Raw genomic sequence first — 16,921 nt, 5'->3', positions numbered from 1 at the left:
GTATTTTGGTGCTCTTATTCCTCCTAGGAGGTAACTCATTCCCATGCTTGATGTGGGCCATTTCTGTGCTCCATTTCAGTGTCTTGTAAGCTGGATGCTTTGCACTTGGAGGCAGCACAAACCAGAGATCACAAGGGGCTCAGCTCGGGGCACAGTGGCTGGAAAGCTGCCTGGTGAAAAAGGAGCAGGAGGTGCTGGTTGGAAGCTCTCTGAGCATGAGCTAGTGAGTGCCCAGGTGACCAAGAAGGCCAGTGGCACCCTGGCTTGTACCAGCAGTAGAGTAGCCAGCAGGACTGGGCCATGATCATCTTCAGCTGGTGAGGCCATGCATCCTGGCTTTGGTTCTGGGCCCCTCACTACAGGACACACTGAGGTGCTCGAGCATGTCCAGAGCAAGGGACTGGATGACAAGAGGCTGCAGTAGCTGTTTGGCTGTTCTTGCCTCATGGGAGTAGACTTTGGACTTGTCCTGTGCACAGGAATAAAAAAATGGGCCAAAACTACTTTTTCTGCCCTGACAATCCATACAACCACCTGAATCCATGCAATCTCTTTGATGGCTTTGTGCTTCAGCATTAATGCTCACCTGTCACTGCTTACAAGGGCCCTGCCATCTCTCTTGGCACCTCACAAGCTTGTTTAAAACAGACATTTGAATGTGTTTTCTTCCTGCACAGCTGTACACTTTTAGCATGGGCAGTGTGCTCCCTCTTTTTCTCCCCTGGCCCCCATCCCCAAGCTAATTCAGCTGCAGCCATGCTTTTCATACCCACTCAAGTGTGCATGGGGCCTCCATTCCAGCGCTGTAAAGCCATCTACAAACATGTGGGAAGAGGATGGTGCCTATTCAGTAAGCTGCAGACTAGGCAGCTATCTTTCGACAGATGAGCCAGAGGAATTTCCACTGCAGGGCTCAATTGTTCTGGGCCCTCGGCTCCCTTTTGTGCAGGAGCAATGAAAAGTTGTGTTATGACAACGGTTGACAAAGTGTTTAATGAAAGCCACAGTTGGCAGTGACAGAATTTCAAGCCATCCTCCTTTTCTCCTGTCATCAAAAGGTGCAGAAACACTTTTGACATAATCTTCTGCACTGACAGATAAATGGTTTTGATGTAAGGGTCGGAAACTTTCACCTTGCAGAACAGAATTCAGGCATCATCGTGGTGAGCAGAGACCAGGAGCCATATATGTCTCTGTTCCTTTGTCTGGTGAGCCAGACAGGCACCTCTCTTTTCAACAGAGAGGTGGCTTTTCTCTGCACTGCTCAAGGTTCCAAAGCAGAGCCAAAACTTGTACATAAACTCCTGGTCTAGCCTGCACCTTGCCCAAGAAGGCAGGGTTGGCTTCTCACAGGTCAAGGAGCTGGCTGATCCCTCCTCACTGGCAGGCAGGACTCTTTCTGTGGCAGCATTATTTCTTTTGGGAGGTAGTTTGAACATAGCCAGTTCTTTAACAAGACTTCCAGTTCAGTCTCTGCAGTGTTCAGTGATCCACAGTGCCACTTTCACAATGCCAACTGAAGGCAAACACTGCTTTTTTTATTTAGAGACTGGAATGGTTGAAAAGACAGAACAGGGCCCTTCCCATATTGATTTAACAGGCTCTCAGTTCCTGATCATGGCCATCTTAGTGACAAGAGGGGAAACCCCTGCATTGTTGGATTAGCCAATACAAGGAAGACTTGAAGCCTGCAATGGATAAAAAATATGCAGGGCACTTCTCATGCCAGTAAATCAGAATAAAGTTTAAAAATATCTACCAACTTTTCCTGTTCAACAGAAGTTGATATGTAAAAAACAATCTGAATGTTAGGGGCCACTCAGGTTGGTCATTCTGCTCTTTTTCCTCTGTCAGCTGTAAAACTTCTAACCATAGGCTGCTTCCCTGAACTTACAGCCCAGGCTCTTGTCCTGGATTTTTATTAGTTGACTTCTGTTTTCTTTCCACAGTTGCCTTGGAGGGACCAAAATATCTTTCCACGAGTAATTCAACAGAAACACGTACCCATGCAGAGATGCAAGCCCAGGGCACTGGGCAGTTTGTGGGCAGTCCCACCTTTGGGCTCAGCTAACCTCATGTGTAGGTGCCAGGAAATGGACAGAACACTCACCAAAGACTTGGGCTCTTCGAAATGGCATAAAACACCATAGGTGATGCTTTATAAATGCCTTTGAAGAGATGCCCAGGGTGAGAGGTACCTCAGAGGGTTGGGAAAACGCTGATTTGGGAAAGGACAGGTTTTGGTGTTGGGAGTTGATGGCTTGTTTATTTGAGGAAGACAGTTTGGAAAACTGATGGCAGAAGCATTTGTTCAGTGCTCCACTGGGTGACTGTGCCATCATCCCAGAGGGGGAATGTGTTCTGTGCTACAGAGGAGCAGGAAATGTGACAGCTTTTCATGATGGGACAGCTCTGCCCCCAGGCTTGGCATCTCTACTCAGCCTGCCCTGCTGCTCTGCTCAGCTCAGAGAAGCTGAGCTGGTGGGGACATTAAAGCCCTGCAGTGCTTCGTTCACTGCTGGACACTTGGGACCCACACTTAGGGGTGGAGAGCATCGGGTGCACCCATGACCTCAACTTTTGAGTTCCCTTCTTTATTTGCATTACTGGAGCCCAACCAAGATTGAGGCCTCATTTCATCAGCATCAGGCAAACCAAGACAATACCTACCTCAATTTTATTTACAGTCTAAATAGACAAGACAGACAAAGGGTGGCTGTGGAAACAAAAGCTCTGGAGAGGTGATGTGACATGACCCGGTCACACAGCAGGAGATTAAGAGAGCCAGGAATAGACAGAGGTTTGCTGACTCCCAGTCCCAATGATCTATCTATTGGAGCACGTTAATTCTTTCTCTCACTTAAACCCTGTGACTGGCATGCCAAATACTGCCTAGTGAGGGGATCAGAGTTCTGGGAAACACATCCGTTGATTGCTAGTGCTTCAGGCTAGAAATTCTTGGGTATTTTAATATAAGTTAAAATACAGCTAGTGCCGGAAACTCAGTAAACTTTATTTTGGCATATCTATGTAACTTCAAGTCTCCTGTTTATTTTCTACTGAGTGTATTTCTAGCTCTCATTTCCCCACTGGTTTTTGAGCAGTGTATTGTGCATTTAATGAGGATACTTGTTGGTTGGAATGGGTAGTGTGGGGAGAACCGAAGACTTTCGTGTGCAAGAGGATGGAGTTCACCTGCATTTCTGCAGCAACTATTGGAAAGTCTTTCTGTTGCTAGAGCAGCAAAATCTATCTGTGCTATCTGAAGAGCCAGCTACTTGTGCAGTGACTTTGATGTTCAAATGTCCTGAATGGCAGCAGCAATAATCAGAAAGTCACTTTGGGTGGCGTTAAACTGTGGCCATGAAATCCTTTAATTTATGGAGATCTTTGTTTTTTCACTTGTGAACTTTGGAGGTTCACATCAGTGTCACTCAGTGCCTGAGTACAGGCTAAGCCAGGGATCTGGTCCCTCTGGCAAGTGTAGGGATGATCAGTTTTGGTGCGTGTGTTGTTTCTTGCTTCATAAAATAACCTCTTAGCCTCTTGCAGAGGAATGCATTGAGGAGAAATACATTACCTTAAAAAATGTAAAGTTTGGCTGCAGTAAAAGGCATAGAAATGCATGGAAACAGATGGATTCATACACCATCATGTCTGGCTGTATTTCCCCCTTCTAGTTTGTCACTGGTGTTTCTGTGTTGGCTTTATTGTGCTGAGCCTGTAGGATGTTACCTGTTGTATTTTCTCTTTTTGCCTGTAGATCAAGCAGGGACAAGCTCCAACCTGATCTTACTGTGTGGTTTAAAGAAAAAAAAAGTAGTAATGTAATCTGTGGGCAAATTGCGCTTTAATTCGTAATTGTGCTATGAATATGGACTTGGCTTTCAAACACACTCCGAGTTTAAACTGCAGTTTGACTTTTATTTAGATAAATGCCTTTGAGTTCATAGTGAAATGGATATCTGCTGTAGGCTGGTATTGATTTAAAGGTCTCTTGAGTGTTTTAAAAGACAGTAGGGGCTTACAGGACAGCATATTTTAAACTGAGATGCTTGGTTAGGTTTTACACTCCTGTATAGCTTCAGTTCTAAGCTCTGTTAAGAGCCAGCCTGTTGATTTGTAGAGCATTCTTCCACAGCACAAATTGGCAAAAAATTGAACATTTAAGGCACAATGCAAGGAGCTGCCTTCCGAGCTGAAATGGTGGGGAATGGTGTGATGTGAGTGCCATCAAATGATTCATTCAGGAGAACGCTTTGAGGACTTCCCATAAATGCATTACAAGAGGGCAGGTGATCAATATCTGGTTTTTAGCTTGAAAGAGGTGTTTATCGCTTCCTGCTAATCACGAAAAGTTGGTAAGCTTTGTAGTCTTTCAAGTCTTGGTGTTTGTAAGGCTGCTGTGAGCCTGGATTTTTCTCTGCATTGCCACAGAGTGCAGTGTTTTAGTGTGAGCACTTCAAGAGGTATTTTCCATCAATGCTCTTCTGGCAGCTGCCTTTTCTTTGTGTGTGCCTCAGCCCTTGGGTCATGGAGCATTGGTAAAAGTTCAGTAGGTGCCTCGGTGACTTAGGTCCTGTTCACCTGTTTGGGTTCCAGACCTGCTTACTTTCTGTGGGCACAGTTTTAAGGCAAAGAAAAGCCCAAACCATGGAAGATTGGCCAGTTTTCTAGTCAGACTGGCTTGGTGGTTTGAATAAGCAGCTCAGTGTTTGAGGGCTTATCTGAAATCAGGCCATGAATCTTTTGGGTTGTGTTCAGAGGTGCAGAAAGAGGGTGTAACCTCCCTGCAGAGGAGGCAGGAGGGTTGAATTTTACCCAGGGTAATATCTGAGAGCAGGGCGTGGAGCAAAGTAAAATTAAAGAAGTCCCCCTCACAATTTCCTTACAATTTACTGTGGTTGCTTTTCTACTACCACCCATCAATTTGCCTCCTCCCTCTTTAGATTACACACTCACAGAAACATGCCAGCGCTGCATACAGAATGGTAATTAAAGCACTTGTTACTTTCTGCATCATTAGTCACTTGGTCTTAATTGATCTGGTTAGTCCCTAGCTGCAGGTTTGACCTGTCCTGTGTGGTGTGCTGAGAGTGCACATCTTGGAGGGAAGACTGCTGTTGCACTGCCTGATGCTACAGCAGAGCATGGCAAAACTCTTGTGTTTCCTGGGGTTGGCACTTAACTTGCATTATTTTGCCACTGTGCTGTCCCTAGCAATCCTTGCAGTGTGTTCCTTCCTGAAGAATGTTGAACTCTGGATGTATTTCTGGATGTGCTGTGAGGCAAATCTGCTTTCCCACCAGGCTGCTTTCACATAATAGAGCACAACCCATTTGTCATCCATCAGTGCTAGAATACGATTTAGATTTAGATTTGGGCTGTTGGATAGTTGGAAAGTGTCTGGTGGGTTTGTTGAAGACCAAAGTGTGTACTACTGTGTGGCTTGAAAACTGTATTCACTGATTAAAAAAAAACATTTAGTGATAGACTAGTTATATCATCTTGTTAGAAAATGTAGAATATATTTTGTTTGCACATAGTAAGTGTACATACCTATAAATATGTATTTTGTATGTAACACAGAGTGGTGTAAAAAATACTCCATGTGAATATAGCTATAAAATATTTAGTGGAAGGTTTGTTGATTGTTTCAGTTCAGACTTTAATTTGTCAGGAAATATCCTATTCATCTGTGATTAGTTTTGTGGTTGTGAATAACCAATAGTAGAATAATAAATGTAATTGTGTAATATGAAGACAAATTAAAACCACACTAATCTAATGCAAAAGAGCAAGAACCTTGGGGAGAGCTAGATAACGTTTTTGTCATGAAATAAACACACTCATGCATTCAACAGAAAAGTGCTGCTCTCCTGTTTAAGTTCTTTTAAAAAACCCAAAACTCAAACCCTCCTAGTGCAATCCAGAATAATTAGGATGATTGTTTTGCTGAGCAGGATGACTGCAGTTTGCTGATCCCACTCTCTTTTATTTTAACAGAAACCTGAGCTACAACAAGTTGGCAGAGATTGATCCTTCTGCCTTTGCAGAGATGTCGAACCTGCAGGAAGTGTAAGTATTCCTTCAGAGGTTTTAATTGTATTTTGCCAGGGCTGTGAGGAAATTGTATCTCGTTTCCTAAGACAGTACCTTCCTTTAGCTAAGTTGAATGAGCAGGTCTTACTTGGTGTGGAGGTTTTTTCTCCTCCATATTGTACCTGGGCTGTTTTTTAAAAGCTAATCAATTAGCAGAACACAACATCCAATTAAAACAGCAGAACTGTTATTGGAAATCATTGGAGTTTGCCTCCCTGTGTTGTGCAATGCTTGGAGGGAGCAGTTCAGCACACCTGAACATACACACAAAGCTCCTTGCTGAAAGCATAACCCTGAAGCAAGGCAGAACAGCCTGGATTGTGATACCTGATGCCAACCTAGCCCAAATCTCCCAGGAAACAAAGGTGTAGTGTAGTGGATAACAAAGCACTTAACTGTGTCTCCTCCTCTCTCAGACATTTGTGCTCCTTTTGGAACCAGAACAAATTCTGCTGGAAGTCTTGCTAGAAGAGGCTAAACCAGCAGAGCTGTCTTCTGCTCTGGTGGGCAGAAAAAGAGCTGGTGAAGGTTTGAGTGGCTGTGCCAGACTCTCCTTGTTGGTAAAAGAAACTTATTTGAGGGAACTGCAGGTTTTCCAAGCTCCTGATCTCTGAAGGAAGATGAGGAACCTGTGAAGGTTCAGCAGTTTCACTCAGAGAGGGGCTGCATTGTCAGCCCTTCACAGGAGTTCCTGGAGCTCTGATTCTGGGCTTTAAAAACCGAAAGTGACTGAAATTGCAGGCGGTGGGCTGAGGTAATGAGCTCGTGTTTGCCTGCTGAATCGCTGGCATACTTGAGGTTTGGGCTCTGTTTGAAGAGCTACTGATGCCTCATGGGAAAATGAAGAAACATTTCCTTTCAGAAACAATACTGTGCTCTATCAAGCATTTTCTCTTGTCCTCTGTTTTCATTAAGTGTTGGCTCTGGGACACATGGAGGGGCCAGATCCTGTGGTTCTTAAATAGGCAAAAAGTGGAATTCTCTCTGACTGATGCCTGCTGGATTGGACTGTGGGGATTAACGTAGCATCTCTCTCCTGGCCTCATTGCCCCTGGCTCCTCTGTTTACATGAATAGCAGGGACTTGCTGGGAATCATGATTAAGTGAGGAATGTATATCAGAAGTGACTGCAGTGATCTGAAATCAGCTCTTCACGATGTTTAGGGAGAAAGTGATGTGGGTCAGAAGAACACTGTCTGTAGGATCTGTTTTCTCAGCTTCCCTTTTAATTGTGGAAAGCCTTAAATTGCTCTGTGCTTAAAGAAGAGAATTGCAGCCTTGATCCCGAGAGACTTTAAAATTATCCTAACATGACTGTGGCTTAGCTTTTATTCATGGAAGTGCCTGAAGGTGTGTGTCATCAGGGAGCATGGGGTGGGAAATGTGTGTGGCTTCTGATTCCCCAGGTAGGGAATTCCCTTGAGCAAAGTGCTGCACGTGTGTAGAGCAGGACAAGCTCTGCACCAACAATTAAATGTTGTAAAAAGGTGTCAGAGTTTCTGGGGAGATAAGTAATGCAGCCCACAAAGCAATGGGCAGATAAGAGTTGCTTGCTGTGTCAGAAAGACAGGGTTAGGGAATAGGGAGAGAGCAGAAGAGTGAGTAGGAGGGAAAGGGAGCAGTCAGAAATGGGAGACTGGAGGGGAGGCAGAGGTCTGGAGCAGAGCCTGGAAGGCAGGCTCTGGGAAGTGTGAGGGAGAAGCTCTATTAAAAGCCCTATCTACTAATCTTGGTTGCTTTTGAGTAACAGCTAAACCACAGACCACTGAAATAAACTTCATTTCACAAGGACAACCACATCTATATTGCCAGAACATCTTCTTTCTGAGGGCTTTTTTAAAGCACTTCACAAACATTCATGAAATAAGCATCATGCTGTGGCATGTCTCAAGAGCAAGTCAGTGTTTCTCTGTGCATGCTGTGCTGGGCAAACCAAGGCACCCTCAGGGAAAGAGATTGCCCCAAATAATAGATGCATTGATAAGACCTGAAACCTCCCATGATGCTTCAAACGTGGTGTCTGTGGTTCCTGAACATTACACAAGGCTTAAAACTTTGTGTGTGTGTCTCTCCATGTGAATAATTAGTGTGGTGTATTTTTCAAACATTTTGTTTTCCCTTGATTTATAAGAAAATATCTGCAGACCAAAAGATTTAAACTTCGTACCTTATCTTTGATACTCTGCTTTGCTTTACTGAGATTGTGATAAAGTCATAGCAGAATTTACCCTACACTCTTTCCTTACCCTGAGTTTAGGCAGTTGTTTGTGTGGTTTGTTTTGGTGGCCTTTATGAGAAGTTTTTAAGAAAAGTTGTAAGTCTGTGTAAGATGAAATTTAGTGGCTCAAAGTGATGCAAAGCCCCGTGATAAGTGGTGGAAGGGAAGGCAGGGTTGGGGCTGGACCTGGAACATTACTTTCCCTCAGGACACTTGATCTTTCCCTCATCCCCTTTGGTGCGTTCATCTGATGACAATCCCATGGTGTCCATCCATTCTCCTTCCTTGGTTGGAAGGATGGATGGAGGGTGCTGCTGTGGGTTTCTTCAGGTCATATGGCTCATGGAATCCACCAAACTGATGGTTTTGTGGCTCTCAGGCTTTCCAAGCTCATTGGTAGCAAACAAAGTGGTAACCACGCTAAAATTCCTCTCCAAACAACTCACCTTTTATTTTCTAAAGTGCCTTTCACTGAAAGCTCTGGAGAGCTGTGCTATTTTTGAGCAGGCTCCATTTCAGCTTGACACTAGCCTGGCAACTGGACTGTAAATATTTTATATGGGTGGCCCCCCCTCCTCCTCTGCCTCAGCATCCAGAGGGTTTGTGTCGTCAAAGGTGAGGGCTGGGGAAGGAGACTGAAAGTTTAAAGTTGTTGAGCCCAGCTGTTCTGTTTTGAGGGGCTTTTTCCCCTTTTTATTTTTATTTTTTTTCCTTTTTCAATTCCTTTACATAGGGAAAATCCCAGGCAAATACAGAGCTTGGCTGTCTCCTCTGTGTCAGCAAATGGTGCCTGTGAGCCAAGAGAGAAAATGAGGTGGGAGAACCACTTCTGACTGATTCCTGACATGACAGGAGGCTGATACATGAACATCACACTTATGTCAGAGGAGGGTTTGACCAGTTGTTAGATGCTGGTTGGTGTCAGAGCTGCTTAACCAGAGCTGACCCAGGCTTCTTATCCAGAAGATGCTCAGTTAGATGTTAATGACAACATGCTCAAATAAGCATTTTAATGCTCTTTCCAGCTTTCTCTGTGCCTTTGGAAGCTCTAGACCATATTGTAATATGAGAAACAGTGAGCTTTTAGTTGCAGAGTGGAGCTGCTTGCTGAATTGCAATGCATCTGGCTTTTTTCCCTTACATTTTAAGGCATGGGTTTAATGTCAGAGGCAGAGGAAAGCTTTTATCCCAGCAGTGCTTGGAACTCCTCGTGAAATCAAATATCTTGCCTCCTCTCAGAGGAGCCAGAAGGGAAGTTCTGGGATGAATGTGCCACTGCCCTCTCCCACCTGCCAAAAACAGTGTTAAAGGAAAGAAGAGGGGGGGAATAAACCCCCAACATAATTTAGGATTGCCCCTACTCGTGCCTGTGGCTCAGCCCCCTCAGCTGTGCAGCTCTGGGATGCTGTGCTTTGCACCCAAATGCTGATCTGCTCACGATTCCCTGCAGAAGGGAAGGCCCAAAGTGACCCAGCAAGGCTCTGCCTGGAGCAGGAGCAATGGGATCAGAGGTGGTTTGGGGGTCCTGGGGAGCCTGGCCAGGGCTTGGCTGTGATCACTGCAGCATGAGAGGGGAATGGGCAGGAGAGCTGAGAAATTCAGTAATTTTTCAAGCAGCCAGACGAGCGACTGTTACAGTAATTAATTGACTAATTCACCGTACAAACAAGGGCCCTTTAAAGCAAGGAAGAGCCAGTCACATGGCAAGGATCTGTTTTCAGTCAGAAAAAGACTTCAGGCATTAGGCCCTTGCAGGGGATGTCTCTGTGCTGGTGGTTGCAGGAGCAGGGGGCCTGCGGTTCGATTAACCCATGGGCTCTCTGTGCACCCCAGCTGCCTGGAGCAGGGCCCCTGTGTCTGGTGACATTGCTGTGCCCAGCACTGCCTGCTGCTGCCTTTGTGGGGAAACTCCTCTGGGATTTCCAGAGCTGGTCCTGGTATGGAGAGGGTGCCACTGAGTTGTGCCTCCAGGCCCTGAGCTGGTGTGGAGGTGGGGTGAGCAGGGGCTGCAGCTTGGGGAAGGGGGTTAAATTCCTTACACTTGGCATTAATGTGCAAAAATCTCCTGTCTCAGGCTTTACTCTGTGAAACACAGGCTAGTGGAGGGCTGTGCCACAACGCTTTCCTGCCTGGCACTTTAGGGAGTGGGTGGCAGGGGGGAAAAAAGGCCTTGTTCTTGTAAAGACAGTACGGTGGAACCAGTGATAGTGGCTCTTGTGTGGACATCAGAGGTCCAGACAAAGCCCTTGAGATGGAGCCCAGTGTCAGCCCTCCCCTGCTCCTGTGTGCCTGGGCATGGGCTGCTTGGCTGTAACCCTCATTTTCTGTTTGTTGCAGGCGACTGGACAACAACGAGCTGACTGCCATTCCTTCCCTGGGATCCGCCGCTTCCAGTGTCCGCTCCCTCCACCTGTAAGTCTCTGTCCCTCCTTCGGCTCTGGGCTCTCTGTGGGGTGGCTTTAGCTGCCTCTCAGAGTTTCATGAGTGTCACACTCCTTCCTGCTGACTCTACATTTTGGGTTTTGGCTTGTTGGTACCTTAATTAAGAAACATCATCTGGAGTGGTGTGATTTGTGTGAGGTTGTGTGTTATGTGTCTTATGGTCAGTGGTAACTTACGTCAGTAAATTCCACAGGTTGAATAAAACTACTTTTTTCTCATCTGCCTTTGGGTTTCAACCATTAGCTCATACTTGTGCTATTAAATTTTACCTTTCCTTTATTGTTCCTTTTTTCCCTGGCCCTGTTCTGGTCATTTCTTCTTCCCTCCTAAAGCCAGAGACTATTCATATCTTAATCTTTCTGGGAACTCATTCTAGACCTGTTTTTATGGTCTCTTTCAACTTCTTTGTAACACTTTCTTTTGAGGGAGCAGTGATTGTAAAGCAGGATCTGCAGAAGGTTTGAAGTTACCTAACTTTGGTAGTTTAGATGACCACAGAAGCATTAGACACCTGAGAGCCCTTATGTACTGGCCACCAAGGATCTTGGGCTGCTGCTGCTGCTGAAGGGAATAAAATATTAAACTATTTAGTACCTAAAGAGTGTGGATTTCTAAAATTATTTTTGCATGTGTCTGCTTGTAATGTGCACTGAGAAGGAATTTTGCTGAGGTATGCATGATACCTCCCAGGTTCCTGGGAAGTGTTTGTAGCTAACAGGGACTCCAGCAAAGTGCTGGAGCAGTTCAGGTGGTGGCTTCCAGCCTGCATGGCCCTGCAGGACACCTGTAGGCAGGTATCTGTATTTTCCATGGATCTGGTACTTCTTGTGGTGGAAAATGCCTGTGACCACACCACCAGCTGATTGTGCTCTCTTGCTCCAAAGGCTCTCACTTTACTCTGAGGCAGCCTTGATCTGTTGACTTACTGCTGTGCCACATTGGTGCTGTGCACCAGGGTTCGAAAAAGACCTCCAGAAATCTGATTCATGGCTGGAAAGCTTGTATAGAATTTGCCATCCAGGGTATAGTTTTAGGCCCCCCAGATCGGCTTCTCTTTCTCATGAAGTCTATAAATGCTCTGAGTTCCACAAGCCCCTGTTGTTATTTTTGCTATTAATTTAGCTGCTGGCAAAGAACCAAATTGCTGGAGCTTTGGGCTTTTTATTCCTGAAATGAAATAAGCAGTTTGGAAAGGAGGAATAATGACTGGTGGAAGGCAGTAGATTTACAGCTCCTCTGAAATTTCAGAGTGGTGCAGAAGGAAGGAGAAGCTACGAAGCCAAATGATAAAAGGATGGTATTCTGAACAAACCTGCTTAGGATCACTTTCCAGAAATCTGAATTGCTCTCCTCAGCTGCTACACATAAATAACTCTGATAGCAGGATTTGTAATGCTGCTGTCATACTTCTGCAAGAAGGGTCTCTTTGTTTAGCTTGTATTAGAGAATGCCACTTCTTTTCTTCCCTTGCATTTCCTTTTAATTTTTATCAGTGATAAAAATAACCTGAAAGATGTTTTAAAGTACCTGCTTCAATCGATATTGCTGACTCACATTGGAACGATTTGCTGAGGAAGTGAAGTTTTCTCCCTCTTTGGGAGTCTTTAATCAATTGGTTTGCTTCCTAAAAGATGGTCCTTTAGTTCAACACTAGGTTAATGGGCTTGATAGGCAAATTGGTGATAAAGTTACTTAGCCTTGTGTGATGTAAGGAATCAGATTATCTGGTCATATTGGTTTCTTCTGGCCTTCCAATCTGTGAAGTAATAATTGGGGAAGCTGCCAAACCAAACCCAGGGTGAAGACTCATAATGAAGACTTGTGTACTGAGAAACTGGTTTATGTTTAAGTGTATAGTGTTACAGTGTATTCTTAATGCTAAAGAAAAATAAATACATTTCCTTTTTTTTTTTTCAGTGTTTAGAAATGTGTGAAGTGTGTTTACCTCACAAACCTCTGAAGTAGGTTTTGTATATTGCATGTGGTTAAGTATTTCCAAAGGACTGTTAATGTATTATAAAAGCAAGGGCTGTGTATTTGTCACTCAGAACAGTCCTTCTGAATGAGTTACTTCATCTCCTACTCTTCCTAAACAGGAGAACTCCTAAATAGGACTTTTGGAGCTGGGAGAAAGAATACTGCTGAACTCAAATTTCCCATAAAGTTTGTTGGGGGTTTTTTGTTTGTTTTATTTTTTGTTGTTTATTTTTTTGTGTGTCATTTTGTGTTTGTTTGATTGTTCGTTTTTTAAATGAGCTTTGCTTTGCATTCCCTGCTTTTGGGTTTTCCATATCTGTCTCCATCACCCAAAACTTGCCTGACTCCACATGGTGTGAGAACCACAGGCCAGTTAAGTATATATGTAAGCATGTGAGAATCTGTTGAAGAGAAAATTCTCAAAGCTTTCTGCAAGCCCTTGGATGTCCCAGGCTGCAGACATATGTATCAAAAATGCTTTGTCCTAATATACTGCCATGAAGTTTGGTCCAGTTTAGTTATTCCTCGAAGAATCAGTTTGTTTGCCTTGCACACTGAAAATATTGCCAAAGTCGTTCATTTCAGCAAGAGCAAACATAAGGGACTTGATAAGGCTTTTAATAGAACAGAAGGGAAAAATAATCTATGTAGGGGTTACCAAATAAAGACAGACATTAAATGCAAACATCTGTTAGTGCAAACAAAAGCCAGGAAATTCAGCTGGGAGGGGGAGAGACTGAATCTGGATTCATTCCGAAATTACATCGGAATAGCTGAGAGGAGAACCTTGCCTGAAATTCCCACAGCATTTGTAATTTAGTTACAGTTCCTAGACTTGGACATTTGGGAGTTGATGGCAGGATGTTTTCACTGACATGCCCTTGGCCGAGGATTTCCCATCCCAGTGCAGCTACAGTGTGTTAACTCTGAAGGCTCTCTAAGACCCTGTTACCTGATCTGGTAGGGAAAGGGATGATGGAAGAAACCATTTATTTGCAGAACTTAGTCTGTTTATATCCAACTTCCTCACTAACTTGTGTGGAAGAGCTCTTAGGCTTGCCAGGTTAAAGGAGCTGCAATCAGCCCTGCACTGGTCAGTTGTTACCAGTTTCCACAAACCCCTGAGCAGGCACCAGCTCAGCCCTTACTCTGGGGCCTGTCTTCTCTGCATGTGAGTAACTGCATCCTGGAGGGGTTTTGGGGCATTTGGACAGGATGCTGGAGATGGATCCTTGTCCTCTGCCCTGGCTCCAAGCCTGATTCAGTCAGCATCCTCTGACACAGGCTGTTGGGCAGCTGTAGGGCTCAGTGGAGAGTGCTAACCAGACCTGGAGCAAGCATGGTAAACAGACCACACTCTGCCACATCCTTAGCTGGCTGGGAATTAAGGAAGTTAACAGATTAAGCACTTAAAAATAACTTTCATTTCTTTCACTGTAAGTCTTTTAAGCCTCCAGCCATTTAGGAACAAAGGAGACAGTGACCCACAGCAGCCAGCTGTGTGTTAGCAACAGGCAGAGCTGTCTGAGATGCTTTGGCCCCATCATCTTGCTCTGAATAAGCACCAATAACAAGGAACTCAGAACAGGGATTTTTAGAGTAAAGGAGTGTGAAATAGGATTAGCTGATTCACAAGAAGATGCAGTGACACTGCCGTGTATTTGCTGGGGAAAGCGAAATCAATAGAACTACTCTGCCGCCAAACTGAGCAGAAAAGTCTCTCACAGAAAATCAATCTTCTTTACAGACTCATTAATGTAAAGATCAATTCACATTAAACTGTAATTAAACAGAGAGCTAATAAGAGAAGGGTAGGTGATCTACTGTGCCCTAGGCAAAATATATAATGTAAAATTTGAAAACTAAATACATGGATAATTGGAAACTGGGAGTGGCAGGGAGCATGCTAGGACTGCTTGAAAAAGAGCTGATGAGCTCAGATGCTGGTTGGGGCAGCATGATCCTCGTGGAAAGGAGGGTACTGTATGCTATTCCAGTTGGATGTCAGGTAAGACAGGTCAAAAACTTCAGCCAGTCTCTTCCATTTGACTTGCATGGTTTCTTGTAGAGCTTTTCCTCTTAAGTGCCAGGGATTTTATTATAATTCTGGTTAAATTAGCCACATTGTGACCCTTGTTTTTTGTCTTTGATTTTCTTTGAGTCTCATCATCAGACCTTTGCACTAGATTAAAGTTGACTGGTCTTGGAGGTCCATGGCAGCCTCTCAGGGTGACCCCTGTTAGAGGAAAGAGCTCAAAGCTGCTGCCATCTGTGCTGTTCGTAGAGCGCAGCTCAAGCCTGAGCTGGTCCCTACACGAGGTGCGAGCTCACTTTGTGCTCCTGGCTAGGCCAGAGTAAAAACCTCTGTGTAGGCGGTGTTGAGAGCTGGGAAGTTTGGCTTACAGGAAGAATGAGGTTTGAGCTAACTCGGCAGTACAGACGTAGCCTTGGAGGCCATTTGTGGCCTGGGATCCTGCTGTGCTAATTGCTGTACAAACAGAACAACTGCCTTGACCCCCAAGGGGTTTAATCTGCAAGTCATCTTTGCTGGAGTTAAAAAGGGATGATCTAACAATTAGAAATAAGGAGACTACTCTGTTAATTCCATCTGGGTCACAGCAAGAGGTTTTGTGCTCACAAGCACAAAATCCAGATGACTCAGACGCAGCCGTGCGCGGGGTCTGGTTGAAGTCATCAGGCTCTGCTTGTGTGCAGGACGTGCCTTGGGCAGCTCAGAAAACCACGCTGCCTTCCACTCTTCCTAATTATTGGCCCAAAGAAAACTTTCTCTGGGAACTAAGGCAAAGTGGTGTAGGCATGTGTAAATACATAAGTGGGAGCAGATTCACCCCCAGCCCCTGCCTGCATCACCTATGAGGTGTAATGTCTGCAGGGGCCAATTCTCCAGGGTTTGCTTAGACAATTCCCCTTGGAGATGGAGAGAGTTGCTTTCTGAGAGTTTGGTCCACATTACAGGCTATACTACTGAGTGTCTGGGTTGGAATGTGAAATATATTAATATGGAAAGAGAAAATTGAAAGAATGCTGACAGGCTGTTCAGCGTGCAGCAATGTACAGGCATAAGCTATTCTGAAACGCACCTCTTAAGTTTGTTTTGCTCAGAGTTCATGTTAAGGCTCTGGTGTGTAAAGTCTGCAAGTTTTTGAGGCCAAAGACTGCAGGAGCCTTTCCCAGTAAAGGAAACTCTCATTAATCATGTGCTCCCAAGCACCAGAAGAGATGCTGTTTTGACTTCTCTTTTGGGCTGTTGGAACTGTTCTAATCATTTGCATGTCCTCTTTGAGCTTTTAGATATAACATGAGCACATGGAAATGGCAAAGGATCTGAGGCTATTCCAGGGAAATGAGTAATCATTTCTTTTAGAAAAGCAACAGCAGTAAAGCACACAGTTATCAGACTCAACAAAAGAGCATCAGAAAGTAATCAGGGCACATACAGCAGAGTGTAAAAATTGGCCAGAGGATAAAGATAGTGAAAGTTGGTGGCAGCTCATGAAATACCAGTTACCCCTGGAGGCTGCTCTATTATGTATTTAATAACAAGGATAAGCATTTTGTGCAGCCATGGCAGCTGCTTCTGTGAGTAGAGAATTGCTCTGAGCTAGGTCAGATCTGCTCTGGTATGTGTGTGTCTGGAGAAAAGAGAGGACACCAGTGGTCTTGTGGGACAGAACACAAGGTTAGGAGCTGGAATACTGAAGAGGATCTTTTGTGCATGAACCATGGATTCATTACACCCCAAAGTAAATTCCCCTTTGGGGGGATCTGCTTCCTCGGAGCTGAAGCGGATCTACTCGGGGCACATGGAACTCCTGGGTGTAAAGCATCTCCAAGGGCAGGTGCATATTTTATGTACAATTCACAAAGTGGTTTCTAAGTTCTGTCAATGAAGATCAAGCCTAGATCCGTTGTTAGGGTCATTTGCAACCATGATATTTTGTTAAGGTCAGTACGAAAAATAGCTTCATATTTGAGCCTTAGAATAGCCCAAACTTGCTACTATTAATATCTGTGGTAGATTGACTGTCTCATTTAATGGCAAATAAAGCACACATCTACAAAAGCAATTCCTTTGTTAGTCTTCACAGACCAAGCAGGTTTCAAATATAAATAACTTGCTGAGTTGGAAGTTTTTTTAACATATTGGAGTTTCCTGCCTAA

The 16,921-nt window shown here is 44.5% G+C and overlaps 1 protein-coding gene across 1 annotated transcript in view; it reads left to right on the top strand.

Annotated features, from left to right (window-relative positions):
- LRIG1 (leucine rich repeats and immunoglobulin like domains 1) overlaps nt 1–16,921 on the top strand; it is an 87,207-nt gene that overhangs the window by 28,947 nt on the left and 41,339 nt on the right. The window contains 2 exon segments of the mRNA XM_015640986.1: nt 6,007–6,078; nt 10,658–10,732. Coding sequence (XP_015496472.1) covers nt 6,007–6,078; nt 10,658–10,732 — 147 coding nt within the window.

Source organism: Parus major, chromosome 12 (assembly GCF_001522545.3).
Source record: "Parus major isolate Abel chromosome 12, Parus_major1.1, whole genome shotgun sequence".
NCBI lineage: Eukaryota > Metazoa > Chordata > Aves > Passeriformes > Paridae > Parus > Parus major.
The sequence above is the reverse complement of the archived record's forward strand: the minus strand, read 5'-3'. Positions and strand labels throughout refer to the sequence as shown.